Source organism: Haematobia irritans, chromosome 1, assembly GCF_050003625.1.
Source record: "Haematobia irritans isolate KBUSLIRL chromosome 1, ASM5000362v1, whole genome shotgun sequence".
Classification (NCBI taxonomy): Eukaryota; Metazoa; Arthropoda; class Insecta; order Diptera; family Muscidae; genus Haematobia; species Haematobia irritans.
In genome coordinates, this window is record NC_134397.1 from 16384956 (window position 1) to 16400429 (window position 15474).

Consider the following 15474-nt stretch of genomic DNA (forward strand, 5'->3'; position numbering starts at 1 on the left):
AAATATTGCTCTAAGACCCCATAAAGTATATATATTCTGGGTCGTGGTGAAATCCTGAGTCGATCTAAGCATGTACTTTGCACAAGTAGTTGTTATTGATGTAGGTCGGATGGTATTGCAAATGGGCCATATCGGTCCACTTTTACGTATAGCCCCCATATAAACGGACTCTCAGATTTCAAATTTGGTACATGGTGTTAGTATATGGTCTTTAAGAACCATGCAAAAATTGGTCCACATCGGTCCATAATTAGATATAGCCCTCATATAAACCGATTCCCAGATTTGGCTTGCGGAGCCTCTAAGAGAAGCAAATTTCATCCGATCGGGCTGATATTTGGTACATGGTGTAAGCATATGATCTCTAATAACTATGTAAAAATTGGTCCACGTCGGTCCATAATTATATATAGCCCCCATATAAACCGATCCCCAGATTTGGCTTGCGGAGAAGCAAATTTCATCCGATACGGCTGAAATTTGCACATGGTGTAAGTATATGGTCTCTAACAACTATGTAAAAATTGGTCCACGTCGGTTCATAATTATATATAGCCCCCCCCCCCCCCAAATAAACCAATCCCCAGATTTGATCTCCGGAGCCTCATGGATGAGCAAAATTCATCCGTTTCGGTTGAAATTTGGTACGTGGTGTTAGTATATTGTCTCTAACAACCATGCAGGAATTGGTCCATATCGGTCTATAATTATATATAGCCCCCATATAAACCGATCCCCAGATTTGGCTTGCGGAACCTCTAAGAGAAGCAAATTTCATCCGATCCGGCTGAAATTTGGTACATGGTGTTAGTATATGGTATCTAAGACCCATGCAAAAATTGGTCCACATCGGTCCATAATTATATATAGCCCCCATATAAACCGATCCCCAGATTTGGCTTGCGGAGAAGCAAATTTCATCCGATACGGCTGAAATTTGCACATGGTGTAAGTATATGGTCTCTAACAACTATGTAAAAATTGGTCCACGTCGGTTCATAATTATATATAGCCCCCCCCCCCCCCCCCCCCCCCCCCCCAAATAAACCAATCCCCAGATTTGACCTCCGGAGCCTCATGGATGAGCAAAATTCATCCGTTTCGGTTGAAATTTGGTACGTGGTGTTAGTATATTGTCTCTAACAACCATGCAGGAATTGGTCCATATCGGTCTATAATTATATATAGCCCCCATATAAACCGATCCTCAGATTTGACCCCCGGAGCCTCTTGGAAGAGCAAAATTAATCTAATTCTGTTGAAAATTGGTACGTGGTGTTAATATATGGCTTCAAACACCCATGCAAAAATTGGTCGAAATCGGTCAATAAATATATATAGACCCTATATAAACCGATTCCCAGATTTGATCTCCGGAGGCCCTTGAAAGAGCAAAATTCATCCGATTCGGTTGAAATGTGGTACGTGATGTTAGTATATGGTCTCTAACAACCATGAAGGAATTGGTCCATATGGGTCTATAATTATATATAGCCCCCATATAAACCGATCCCCAGATTTGACATCCGGTACCTTTTGGAGAAGCAAAATTCATCCGATCTCATTGTAATTTAGTATGTGGTGTTAGTATATGGTCTCTAACAAGCATGCAGGTGTTGGTCCATATCAGTCTATAATTATATATAGCGCCCATATAAACCGATCCCGAGATTTGGTTTTGGAGCCTCTTGGAGGAGCAAATTTCATCCGAAATTTGGTACATTGTGCTAGTATAAGACCGTTAACAACCATATTTAACTAGGTCCATATCGGTCTATAGTTATATATAGCACTCAGATAAATCGATCCCCATATCAGTCCATAATTATATATAGCGTCCATATAAACCGATCCCGAGATTTGGTTTTGGAGCCTCTTGGAGGAGCAAATTTCATCCGAGTCAGTTGAAATTTGGTACATTGTGGTAGTATATGGCCGTTAACAACCATATTTAACTAGGTCCATATCGGTCGATAGTTATATATAGCACTCAGATAAATCGATCCCCAATCACACAAAAAATGGTCCATATCGGTTCATGATTGTATATAGACCTCATATAAAGCGAACGCCATATTTAAATTCTATCTGGCTATCAAGACTTAATTATATATACCTTTTTTGTCTAATATATACCACGTATGGACTAACTTACTATTTAGAAGACGATGTTATGAAGTTTTAAGATACCTTACCATCGGTAAGTATTACCACAACTCAAGTAATTCGATTGTGGATGACAGTCTTTCGTAGAAGTTTCTAGGCAATCCATGGTGGAGGGTACATAAGATTCGGCCTGGCCTAACTTACGGCCGTATATACTTGTTGTTAATTAATTTACGCATTGTCGTTGTTTGAAAGTAATTTCTGGATATAAATTTCTCCGAAATATTCAGAATATTGAAGAATCATAATATTTTGGTGATTTTTCTAGTGGAATTCATATTTGTAAATAATGACTCATTTGACAAAACATTTAAATTCAATCTCAATTAAGTGTATCTGTATAATTTTATACAGACAGATACACACTGTATAAAAATATATAATTCAAACTAAGAAATATATAAAGCTGAGGCGTTTTAGGCGGTTATATCCAGTTTCTATTGATTGCAGATTACTTTGTAAAAGTTATTCTTCTTAAGACACTCACCTTATAAAACTTACAAGACAACGTTAAACGGATCGTTTTCCCAAATCTACGAGAGCCATTTCTACGTCAAATAGAATATGACATATAAATCTGAGGCAGGGCTTCCCTCAGTTTTCTTTAGTCCCAAGTGCCTAATGAGTCATCTTCCACTTATGACAACAAATACGAAATCTATTCAAATGGTAACATTATGCAAATCATTGGTTTAGGTTAAAACATTTTTTTTTATGGACTGATGAAAGAAATCAAATCTCTATATTACCATAATATAAAATTTCTCGGAAATTTTCTATAGAAGTAAAATTTCTCGGAAATTTTCTATAGAAATAAATTTGCGTTGCAATTTTCTATAGAAATAAAATTGCGATGAAATTTTCAATAGAAATACAATTTCGGCGAAATTTTCTATAGAGATAAAATTTTGACAAAACTTTTTTTACAGAATAAAATTTCGACGAAATTTTCTTTATAGATTAAAATGTCATAAAAATTTTCTATATAGAAAAATTTCGACGAAATTTTCTATATAAAAAAATTTCGGCGAAATTTTCTATATAAAAAAATTCAACAAAATTTTCAATATAAAAAGATTTCGACGAAATTTTCTCTTGAAAACAAAATTTTCTATAGAAATACAATTTCCACAAAATTTTCTATAGAAATACAATTTCGACGAAATTTTCTATAGAAATACACTTTCGACAAAATTTTCTATAGAAATAAAATTTCGACGAAATTTTTTATAGATATAACATTTCGAAGAAATTTTCTATACACTGAAAAAAATATTTACGTGATATTAAAGATTACGCAACCTAAATTTTAGGATGCGAAATTTACAATATATTAAGGACAAATTTCTTTAAAGTAATGAAATTTTAATTAAAATAAAGTTTATAATCCTTGCTTCAAAAATTTTTTTCATTAAATTTAGGATAACAATTTTGTAAATTGGCGTCCCTCCGTTAAAGTAGTATGTCTTTGAACTAAGGCTAATTTTCCTTAAAGTAAAGAAACACATTTTTGATTTAAAGAAATTGTCCTTAAATCAACTGAAATATTGAAACTTTAGATTTAAGATAAAAACGCTTTAACTATAGGCTAATTCTTGTTTTGTGTTTTGAGGATTTAATGTTTTTGATTTACGGCCCAGTTATCAGAAAGTAAATTGCAAATATCTTTCCTTCGGTTAACTTCAACTGAAAAATTGTCGGCAGTTAAGTTCCTAACTATCATATGAAATATATACACAAGGTGACAGCTATGTCCACAATACAGTTTAAAAGTTCGTTAGTTAACGGAACACTAACGGAGCTTCGTGAAAATGGGGGTTAAAGTTTTTTTGGAATTAAGAAAACATTTTTTACTTTGAAGTATCCGTTATAATTTGGATTTTTAAACTGGCATTTGTTTGTAATTTATTAATAAACCTCGAAAAGAGAATGAAAAATTGATAAATGAGATCTGTATCCTAATTTTATTGGTCCTACATTTAAAGCCAGATTGGTCACTAAAAAATGTCTTTATTGCGATGAAATTTTCTATGGCAACAAAATTTCGATGAAATTTTCTATATAAACAAATGTTGACGATTTTTTTTTTGAATCAAATTTCTACAAAATTTTCTATAGAAATACAATTTCGAAGAAATTTTCTATAGAAATAAAATATCGACGAAATTTTCTATAGAAATAAAACTCTTTATTTTACGCTTTTTTTTTTGGGAGCCGCCGTGGTGCAATGGTTAGCATGCCCGCCTTGCATACACAAGGTCGTGGGTTCGATTCTTGCTTCGACCGAACACCAAAAAGTTTTTCATCGGTGGATTATCCCACCTCAGTAATGCTGGTGACATTTCTGAGGGTTTCAAGCTTCTCTAAGTGGCTTCACTGCAATGTGGAACGCCGTTCGGACTCGGCTATAAAAAGGAGGTCCCTTGTCATTGAGCTTAACATGGAATCGGGCAGCACTCAGTGATAAGAGAGAAGTTCACCAATGTGGTATCACAATGGACTGAATAGTCCAAGTGAGCCTGATACATCGGGCTGCCACCTAACCTATAGCATTATTTTCCCTAATGCGTATGGCCAGCATCTTATTTATTAACTAACATAATCGTACTAAAATTTCCCATTCAGATTATTAATCGATTTCCTTTTTGCTAATAATGGACTCAATTTTAGTGTGCATTCCTCATAAAAATCCCCAATACATTTTTAATAAGTTGTTTTGAAAAGACAAAAACAAAAAACAAAAATATAGAATAAGGCTCTGCTGTAGAAAATCAGTAATAATTTAAAAATTAAAAATGTTGACAAGCCAACTTGCAAGCTGCAATAAGATCAAGATTTCGAACGCCAACGCCAAGAGACCGGTGATCGTCTTCCAAGTATACTTCTAAATATTCAAGTATTAAAATTATCTTCATTATCACAATGGATTGAATAGTCTAAGTGAGCCTGGAACTAAATCGGGTAGCCACTTTAACCAAACCTAATCTTTATCATTTCTGTATTTATCGGATATATTGTTCAAATCAGTGATGAACACTGATTACGAGGGGCAACGAGTCTGAAATGCTTTTACAATTGTAGAAAAATATCTTAGCCAAACTGAGTACAACTAAAAAAGAGCTTGGCCTCCGAAATAAAATCCCGTGTAGGTTTTTTATTCAAATTTATGGAAATTCTCCACCAAATCCCCTACTTAGAAATTTAATCGCCATTCACGAAAAAATATCCCCAATTTGTGGAAATATTCCCAATTTGTGGAAATATCCCCAATACTGGCAACAATGCTCCTAAATATTCTTAAATACGGCCATAGAATAAAATTACGAATCGTTAGACATATCGTATGTCTAACGATTAGGTTTATCTCACAGACTTATTTTAATAATACCTCCCAAAATTACTAATTACTAATTCAATAGGGTGGTTTAGTGTATGCTATAGTCGGTCTTGTCCGAGTTTCTACTTTACTCAATTGTTTTTCATTTTTTTACCTGAATGGTCTAAGTGGTTTGTTATTTCAATATTTGTTTTATTCTGATATAATATTAGACACTTACAACATTCCATAAAACAAATATATATTTAATTACAAGAGCACATATACAATTCCAATCATTTAAAAATGTTTAATAAATTTGGACTGAGTCAATGAACGGAGATGTGAAATCTTTGACAACAGATGTCGCATACCTCCAAAATAAATTAAGACAATAATAATTGGAAAAATTAACGCAATTTGCTTTTGTTTTCCCTCTAAACACCTTTGAGTTGATTTTTTTACTATTCTATTGTTAATTTGTTTAATTAATAACTATAGCTATTAGAATTTGCCAGTTTTCATTGGATTATACTTGTCAAGATATTTGTTTTTATTTTATTTAATTTTGACTGTTGCTATTAAAGAATAACAATATGAAATTTGACATATGGTAAATATTCAGATTCAAATTTAATTAGAGCCAATGTTTACACTAAAGTTCCGTAGAATTCAATATTTTTTCAAGTTATGAAAATATATTTACAATATGACAATAAATTTCAGCACAAATATTTTAACGAAATTTCATATTGAAATAAAATTTTAATAAAATACTCTATAAAAAAATCGAGATTAAGTTGCCCTATATTAAAAATTAGTTATTCTGATTTGCGATGTGATGCGATAGGAGGTTTGGAGCGTTTGCGAATTTCTGGCAAAATGAAGGTTAATAGGAATACAAAACAATACACGATAAGATTTATAGAATGAATAATATTATTAGACAAAGTCCGTATTTTTCTTAAGCAAACAAGAAAATAATAATTTACGAAATATGTTTTAAAATTTGGCTCTAAGTGTTTATCCCCAAAAGTTCATGGCCAGATATACTGAGAATCTGTATTAAACTTGTTATATTAAAAAAAATTCCCCAAATTTAGTGTTAATTAAATTAATCAATAGATTACAATGATATCATTATGGATAATATCAATTACAATTTTTGTATAGATTTAAAGGTATTTTATTTTACTAATATTATTTAACACTTGTAAAACTAAGAGTATACCGACACAGTGAAATGTTAAGGCACGAATGGTTTTAATGTTTAATTATCATACAACTAATAAATGAATCAAAAAACGGAAATAGAATTTCTAAAAATTTGCTATAGAAATACAAATTTCGAAGAAATTTTCTATAGAAATAAAATTTCAACGAAATTTTCTATAGAAATAAAATTGCGATGCAACTTTCAATAGGATAAAATGTCGACGAAATTTTCTTTATAGAATAAAATGTCGCAGAAATTTTCTATATTAAAAAATTCCAATAAAATTTTCAAAAAAAAAAATCGACGAAATTTTCTATAATAAAATTTTAACGTACTTTTTTTATAGAAATTTTCACAAAGTTTTTTTTTTTATAGAAATAACATTTCTCGGAAATTTTCTATAGAAATAAAATTGCGTTGAATATTTCTATAGAAAACAAATAACGATGAAATTTTAAATAGAAATACAATTTAGGTGAAATTTTCTGTAGAGAAAATATTTTGACAAAATTTTCTTTACAGAATAAAATTTCGACGAAATTTTCTTTATAGAATAAAATTTCGACGAAATTTTCTTTATAGAATAAAATTTCGACGAAATTTTCTTTATAGAATAAAATGTCGACGAAATTTTCTATACAAAACAATTTCGACGATGTTTTCTATATAAACACATTTTTTGACGAAATTTTCTTTTGATATAAATTTTTCTATAGAAATAAGATTTTCACAAAATTTTCTATAGAAATTCAATATCGAAAGTTTCTATAAAAATACAATTTCGACAGAATTTTCTATAAAGATAAAATTTCTATAGAGATGACATTTCGATGAAATTTTCTATAGAGATTAAATTTCGACGAAATTTTCTATAGAGATGAAATTTCGACGAAATTTTCTATAGAGATGACATTTTGACAAAATTTTCTATAGAAATAAAAATTTCGACGAAATTTTCTATAGGTGATGAAATTTTGACAAAATTTTCGTTTTAAGTAAAAAATTGAAAAAAAAATGTTGACGAAATTTGCTTTAGAAATAAAATTTCGATGAAATTTGCTATAGAAATAAAATTTCTAAGAAATTTTCTATACACAGAAAACAATTTCGCTACAAATTTTCCAATTAAAATTTTAGTTGAGTTTTAAAAAATATTCAATTAAAAATTTAATTGAATCAAATTTTTTAATTGAAACAAAATTCAATCACAAAAATTAATAGTATCAATTAATGTTTTAATTGGATCAATTAATTGTTTAATTGACCTTCAATTAATTTTTTAATTGATACTATCATTTCTGTGATTGAAGACATTTCAATTAAAAAATTAATTGGATCAATTAATTTCGTGATTGAATCAGATTTTTTTTTGTGTGTAGACATAAAAATTCTAGGAAATTTTCTATAGAAATAAAAATTTAAGGAAATTTTCTATAGATATAAAATTTAGACTAAATTATTCTATAGGGATAAAGTTTCTCGCAAATTTTGTATAGAAATAGAATTTCTGGGACATATAAATAAAATTTCTCAGAAATTTTCTATAGAAATAAAATTTCTCGGAAATTTTCTATAGAAATAAAATTGAGATTAATTTGCAATAGAAATACAATTTCGGCGAAATTTTCTATAGAAATACAATTTCGGCGAAAATTTCTATAGAGATAAAATTTCGGCGAAATTTTGTATAGAGATAAAATTTCGGCGAAATTTTCTATAGGGATAAAATTTCAACGAAATTTTCCATAGGGATAAAATTTCTCGGAAATTTTCTATAGAAATAAAATTTTGAAGAAATCTTGTATAGAAATGAAATTTCTCGGAAATTTTCTATAGAAATAAAATTGCGATGTAATTTGCAATAGAAATACAATTTCGGCGAAATTTACTATAGAAATACAATTTCGGCGAAATTTTCTATAGAGATAAAATTTCGGCGAAATTTTGTATAGAGAAAAAATTTCGGCGAAATTTTCTATAGGGATAAAATTTCAACGAAATTTTCCATAGGGATAAAATTTCTTGGAAATTTTCTATAGAAATAAAATTTTGAAGAAATCTTCTGTAGAAATAAAATTTTCTATAGAAATAAAATGTTGACAAAATTTTTTATACAAATAAAATTTCGACAAAATTTTCTATAAAGATAAAATTTCGACGAAATTTTCTGTAGAGATATAATTTCGCCGAAAATATCTCGGAAATTTTCTATAGAAATAAAATTTTGAAGAAATCTTGTATAGAAATAAAATTTCGACGAAATTTTCTATTGAGATAAAATTTCTCGGAAATTTTCTATTGAGATAAAATTTCTTGGAAATTTTCTATAGAAATAAAATTTTGAAGAAAATTTTTATAGAAATACAATTTCGATGAAATTTTCTATAGAAATAAAATGTTGACAAAATTTTCTATACAAATAAAATTTCGACGAAATTTTCTATAAAGATAAAATTTCGACGAAATTTTCTATGGAGATAACATTTCGACGAAATTTTCTATAGAAATAAAATTTCGACGAAATTTTCGATAGAGATAAAATTACGACGATATTTTCTATAGAAATAAAATTTCTACGAAATGTTCTATGGTAATAGAATTTCGACGAAAATTTCTATATAAAACAAAAATCGTCAAAATTTTCTATATAAAAGGATTTCGACAAAATTTTCTATTGAAATAAAATTTTCACAAAATTTTCTTTAGAAATAAAATTTCGACAAAATTTTCTATAGAAATAAAATTTCGACGAAATTTTTTATAGAAATAAAATTTTTGACGAAATTTTCTATAGAATTTTCAACAAAAAACTTTTTCGGTACCCAATATTTTCCTTGCAAAGTGTCAAACCAGTCTAAATTTACAATAAAAACACACATTAAATTTAAATGTATTCTAGTAACATTTATTTGTGACATCGTAATTTTTATAATTTAAATGATCTTATATATAATTTGTTAACTGTCATTTATTTCAGTTTTTAATGTTTTCGAATTTTCTCAACATTTAAATACAATCCAATAAAAAATATACTTAAATTACTAAGGGACGACTACAATCGTTCTTAAAAGCGGGTTTGTATTTCAAACGGTCATTCCCAAAAGCAGAAAAGTTATAATAAACTTTAAAAACGTTTTTATTATTTTTTATAATAAATTAAATACTTAAATACTTTAAAAATTAAATTAAATCAATAATTCGGCTTTCTTTAAGCAATTAGTTACTCCCGTGTGCTTCGTTTACAGTAATAATCATCCACGTCTATAAAAAATCACTAAAAATAATAATTGATCAAAATAAAGTTGATAATTAAATTTTTTTTTGTAAATAAAACCAAACTAAATACAACGATAAAGGATTTAGTTTTGAAATTGTAATTGAAAATAATATGATTTGATGATATTCATTTTATTTGGACAGATCCTTTAGTTTTATAAGATTTTGTTCTGTTTACTATTTTTTTTTATTTAGATTAATTTTTAGTGATTTTTCTAATAAAATAGCCACAATTAGTTCTTCCAACAATTTTTAGACTTTCTTAGCAAAATATAACAAAATTTCACAACTTAAAAAATAAACAACAACAATTTACATTCAGTTTTATTGGCATATATAGGATGTTTCTTTTTAATCACCAGACAATAACATTTAATTAAAAATTTCTGTTTTTCATCGTTGTGTGTTTGGATTAGACCACCAAATGTGAGACATCACTTGTATAACCGGGAGAATATTTTGGTGGCATTATATTGCCCGGTTGTCTTAGTCTACCCAATAATGGGGCATGTACTTTTGGCGAATGTTTTGGTTTTAATGTAGGATCCAAAAAACGGCGATTTCTTAGCACATCATTGTCACCAGTCCAAGCATTTTCTGGAGCTCGAGGTACACCCAAACGATGGAATCGACGTTTGTCCACGGTATAACTAATTGTTCCAGGATTAGCATTTAGACCAACATTGTATTGACGTTGCATTGCCAAAGAGGTGCGTATAGTTTTACGTTTCTGTAAAAGAGAAAAAGAAAATATGAAAGGACTTGTAAGGAAATATACATAAACATTTTTTTAGATTCAAAATAGAACTCATTGGAGATAGGTATTGATCGGTGTTACCGTTGTACCACTTTAGTGTCAAATTTGGCATTTTTTTTAAGCGGTGATATTTTTATGCCACCGTTTTGTTGTAACACTAAATGTGATACTTTTTACTATTTTGTGCCACTTTTTGTCATACTGTGCCACTTTTTGATTAAATTCATTTATACTGTAATATAATTACTATTTTGAAAATAGCGTTAAGACTTGATTGGATTCTTAACAAATTAAATATTTTTCAAAGACTAAATTAATTGTTGAATTTTCTATATGAAAAATTGTGCCATTTTTTTAATAACAGTGATCTACCTTTTGTGGCTTGTTGCAATTTTTGTAACACTTTCTAGAAATAACCATGGTTGCCACACTTCTAAGAATTCTACAAAAATTGATAGATTTTTTACTGTTTGGTAAATTGGTTGAATTCTTGATATTTTGGTAGATTTCTCTCTAACCAAGAGGTACTTCAGTTTTCTGTATAAATAAAATTTTCTGTAGAAATAAAATTTTGAGAAAGTTTTCTATAGAAATAAAATTTTGAAAAAAATTTTTTTAGAAATAAAAATTTGGGAAAATTTTCTATAGAAATAAAATTTTCAGAATATTTTCTATAGGAATACAATCAAAAAAAATTCTGTAGGAATACAATTTTGATAAAATTTCATATAGAAATAAATTTTTGAGAAAATTTTTTATAAAAATAAAATTTTGAGAAAATTCTTTATTGAAATAAAATTTTGAGAAAATTTTCTATAGGAATAAAATTGTGACAAAATTTTCTATATAAATAAAATTTTGAGAAAATTTTCTATAGAAGTAAAATTTTGAGAAAATTTTCTATAAAAATAAAATTTTGACAAAATTTTCTATACAAATAAAATTTTGAGAAAATTTTCTATAGAAATAAAATTTTGAGAAAGTTTTCATAGAAGTAACATTTTGAGAAAAGTTTCTATAGAAATAATATATTGAGACAATTTTCTATAGAAATAAAATTTTGAGAATATTTACTATAGGAATACAATGTTGAGAAAATTTTCTATAGAAATAAAATTTGAGAAAATTTTCTATAGAAATAAAATTTGAGAAAATTTTCTATAGAAATAAAATTTTGAGAAAATTTTTTATAGAAATAAAATTTTGAGAAAATTTCCTATAGAAGTAAAATTTTGACAATTTTCTATAGAAATAAAATTTTGAGAACATTTTTTATAGAAATAACATTTTGAGAAAATTTTCTATTGAAGTAAAATTTTGACATAATTTTCTATAGAAATAAAATTTTGAGAACATTTTCTATAGCAGTAAAATTTTGAGAAAATTTTCTATAAAAATAAAATTTTGAGATTGGAAATAAACTTTTGAGAAAATTTTCTATAGGAATAAAATTTTGACATAGAAATAAAATTTTGAGAAAATTTTCTATAGAAATAAAATTTTGAGAAAGTTTTCATAAAAGTAACATTTTGAGAAAAGTTTCTATAGAAATAATATTTTGAGAAAAGTTTCTATAGAAATAAAATTTGAGAAAATTTTCTATAGAAATGAAATTTTGAGAAAGTTTTCATAAAAGTAACATTGTGAGAAAAGTTTCTATAGAAATAATATTTTGAGAAAATTTTCTATAGAAATAAAATTTTCTATAGAAATAAAATTTTGAGAAAGTTTTCATAAAAGTCACATTTTGAGAAAATTTTCTATAGAAATAAAATTTTGAGAAAGTTTTCATAAAAGTAACATTTTGAGAATATTTTCTATAGGAATACAATTTTGAGAAAATTTTCTATAGAAATAAAATTTGAGAAAATTTTCTATAGAAATAAAATTTGAGAAAATTTTCTATAGAAATAAAATTTTGAGAACATTTTCTATAGAAATAAAATTAAAATAAAATTTATAGAAGTAAAATTTTGACATAATTTTCTATAGAAATAAAATTTTGCGAACATTTTCTATAGAAGTAAAATTTTGAGAAAATTTTTTATAATAATAAAATTTTGGGAAAATTTTATATAGAAATAAAATTTTGAGAAAATTTTCTATAGAAATAAAATTTTGCCAAAATTTTCTATAGAAATAAAATTTTGCCAAAATTTTCTATAGAAATAAAATTTTGAGAAAGTTCTCATAGAATTAACATTATGAGAAAAGTTTTTTGAGAATATTTTCTATAGGAATACAATTTTGAGAAAATTTTCTATAGAAATAAAATTTGAGAAAATTTTTTATAGAAATAAAATTTTGAGAAAATTTTCTATAGAAGTAAAATTTTGACATAATTTTCTATAGAAATAATATTTTGAGAAAATTTTCTATAGAAATCAAATTTTGAGAATATTTTCAATAGGAATACAATTTTGATAAAATTTTCTATAGAAATAAAATGTGAGAAAATTTTCTATAGAAATAAAATTTTGAGAAAATTTTCTATAGAAATAAAATTTTGAAAAAAAAAAAATTTATAGAAATAAAATTTTTAGAAAATTTTTTGTAGAAATAAAAATTTGAGAACATTTTCTATAGAAATAAAATTTTGCCAAAATTTTCTATAGAAATAAAATTTTGAGAAAGTTTTCATACAAGTAACATTTTGAGAAAAGTTTCTATAGAAATAATATTTTGAGAAAATTTTCTATAGAAATAAAATTGTGAGAATATTTCCTATCGGAATAAAATTTTGAGAAAATTATGTATAGAAATATAATTTGGAGAAAAATTTCTACAAAAATAAGATTTCTGAGAAATTTTTTTCAATATATTAAAAATTTTAATTTTCGTGTGATTTTATACTTCTAAGTCGATTGTGAGTATGTTCTCCTTTTTGGTAGAAGTAGCAAATTGCACATGTTGGTGTAAGGCAAACCCTTTAAAACATACAAAATTTGACATATTTACAATTCAAGGGTATTTACGAGGGCAGTTCGGAAACTTCTTAGCTTAGCACAAAAAGCGCGGTATAAACAGAAAAAAGTTCAGTGTTTTGGAAACTTCCATCTCTGTTATGAACACATGTTAAATTTTGTTTCGATCAGGCAATTCCTTCATATAGAAACAGGTGTTCAAAAAAGACGCATCCGGAATTTTTTTACAATGGAAAAATTAGAAATGCGTGCTGTCATTAAATATTTACATAAAAAAGGTTTATCGGGACAAGAATTTCATAATGATATGGTAAATGTGTTAGGTGAAAGTGCTCCTTCATATGCAACAGTAAAAAATTGGGTTGCTGAATTTAAACGTGGTCGTACAAGCATTAAAGATGAACCACGTAGTGGACGTCCAAAAACAGCAAAAACAAAAGAAATTGTAGCCAAAGTTCATAATATGGTATTAAATGATCCACGAATAAAAGTGCGTGAAAGAACAATCCAAACAATGGACTGAAGCTGGAGGAAGTGCCCCAAAGAAGGCAAAAACAATTCAATCGGCTGGTATAGTTATGGCAACGGTTGTATTGTGGCAACGAGTGTATTGAAGTTTCAGGAGATTATATTGAAAAATAAAAATATTTTTGAAAAACTAACTATTCTCTTTCATTGATAGGCTAAGAAGTTTCCGAACCGCCCTCGTATACACCCAAAAAACTATCACTAATAGGAGGGGTCATTCATTCGAAGAACAAAACATTTTTTTCATACTAACCACACAGATTTGATCAAAAAACGTGAAGATAAGATTTTTTTAATTTGCTAGATTGCGGTAAAATTTTCTTCAAACGTGGTAACTGCGACGGTAACGCTGGTCTTGATGTAGTTTTCGGTTTTATTTTATTTAAAAGAAGATCATTTAAGACATTGTACTTGTGTACTCAAAAAGTACCAAAAATGTACAAAACTACCAAAGCCTATATTTGAATGCAAGCCTATGACCAACTAAATCGTTCGATCTTAATTTTTTGTTTGTGATTGATTCTACGTCCTTATGCCACCTTTTTTCCTTGTATAGATTGCATTCCATAATCTCTAATTTATCCGGTTTCACTTACCTCTATGGTTCCTCGCCATTTGGCTGCAGCATGCCTTGCTATATCCATTCGTTTCTGCTTTTTCACTTGATGGCGTTTATATATCACTTCGATGATTATTAGGCCTACACCTATAGCTACTCCAGCTGCAACTAATATGAATACTCCAGCCATATTCTTAAGGCCCAAAGTATTTGGTGTCTTCTCAAATTGTTCACATTGTTGGGCATTACCATGAAATATCCAGGCTTTATCTAGGGCTTCCATAAAACCACCTAAAATAAAAAAAGACAGAAAAAATATGCGCCATAATTGATAAGAAAATGGACGTAGATCTTAGGTTAGTTTAAATATAGTGACAATCAATTATTTCAGGCTCACTTAGACTATTCAGTCCATTGGGATACCACAATGGTGAAATTCTCTCTTATCACTAAGTACTGCCCCATGCTTATCTCAATGACCAGGGTTCTCCTTTTTAGGTATAGCCGAGTCCGAACGACTATAAAAAGGATTTCACATTGCAGTGAAATCACTTAGAGAAGCTTTGAAACCCTCAGAAATATCACCAGCATTACTGAGAGGGTCTAAACCACTGTGGAAAAATTTTTGGTGGCTCGTCAAAACTGGGATCCTTTGTATACAAGGTGGCCATGTTAACCATTGAACCATGGGAGATCACGGTTGCCACAGTTGGTAGAATTCTACAAAAATGG

General features: G+C 27.9%; 1 protein-coding gene across 2 annotated transcripts in view; it reads right to left on the reverse strand.

The window, feature by feature from the left end:
* Positions 1–9581: 9581 nt before the first annotated feature.
* Positions 9582–15474, reverse strand: part of Nmdar1 (glutamate ionotropic receptor NMDA type subunit 1) — a 47198-nt gene continuing 41305 nt past the window's right edge. For both annotated transcript variants that reach the window (XM_075289446.1, XM_075289445.1), the window contains exons 13-14: positions 14780–15033; positions 9582–10704 (exon numbers count right to left, since the gene is read on the reverse strand). In XM_075289446.1, coding sequence (XP_075145561.1) covers positions 10387–10704; positions 14780–15033 — 572 coding nt within the window. In that variant the 3' untranslated portion in view covers positions 9582–10386. The remainder of the gene's footprint in view (positions 10705–14779; positions 15034–15474) is intronic.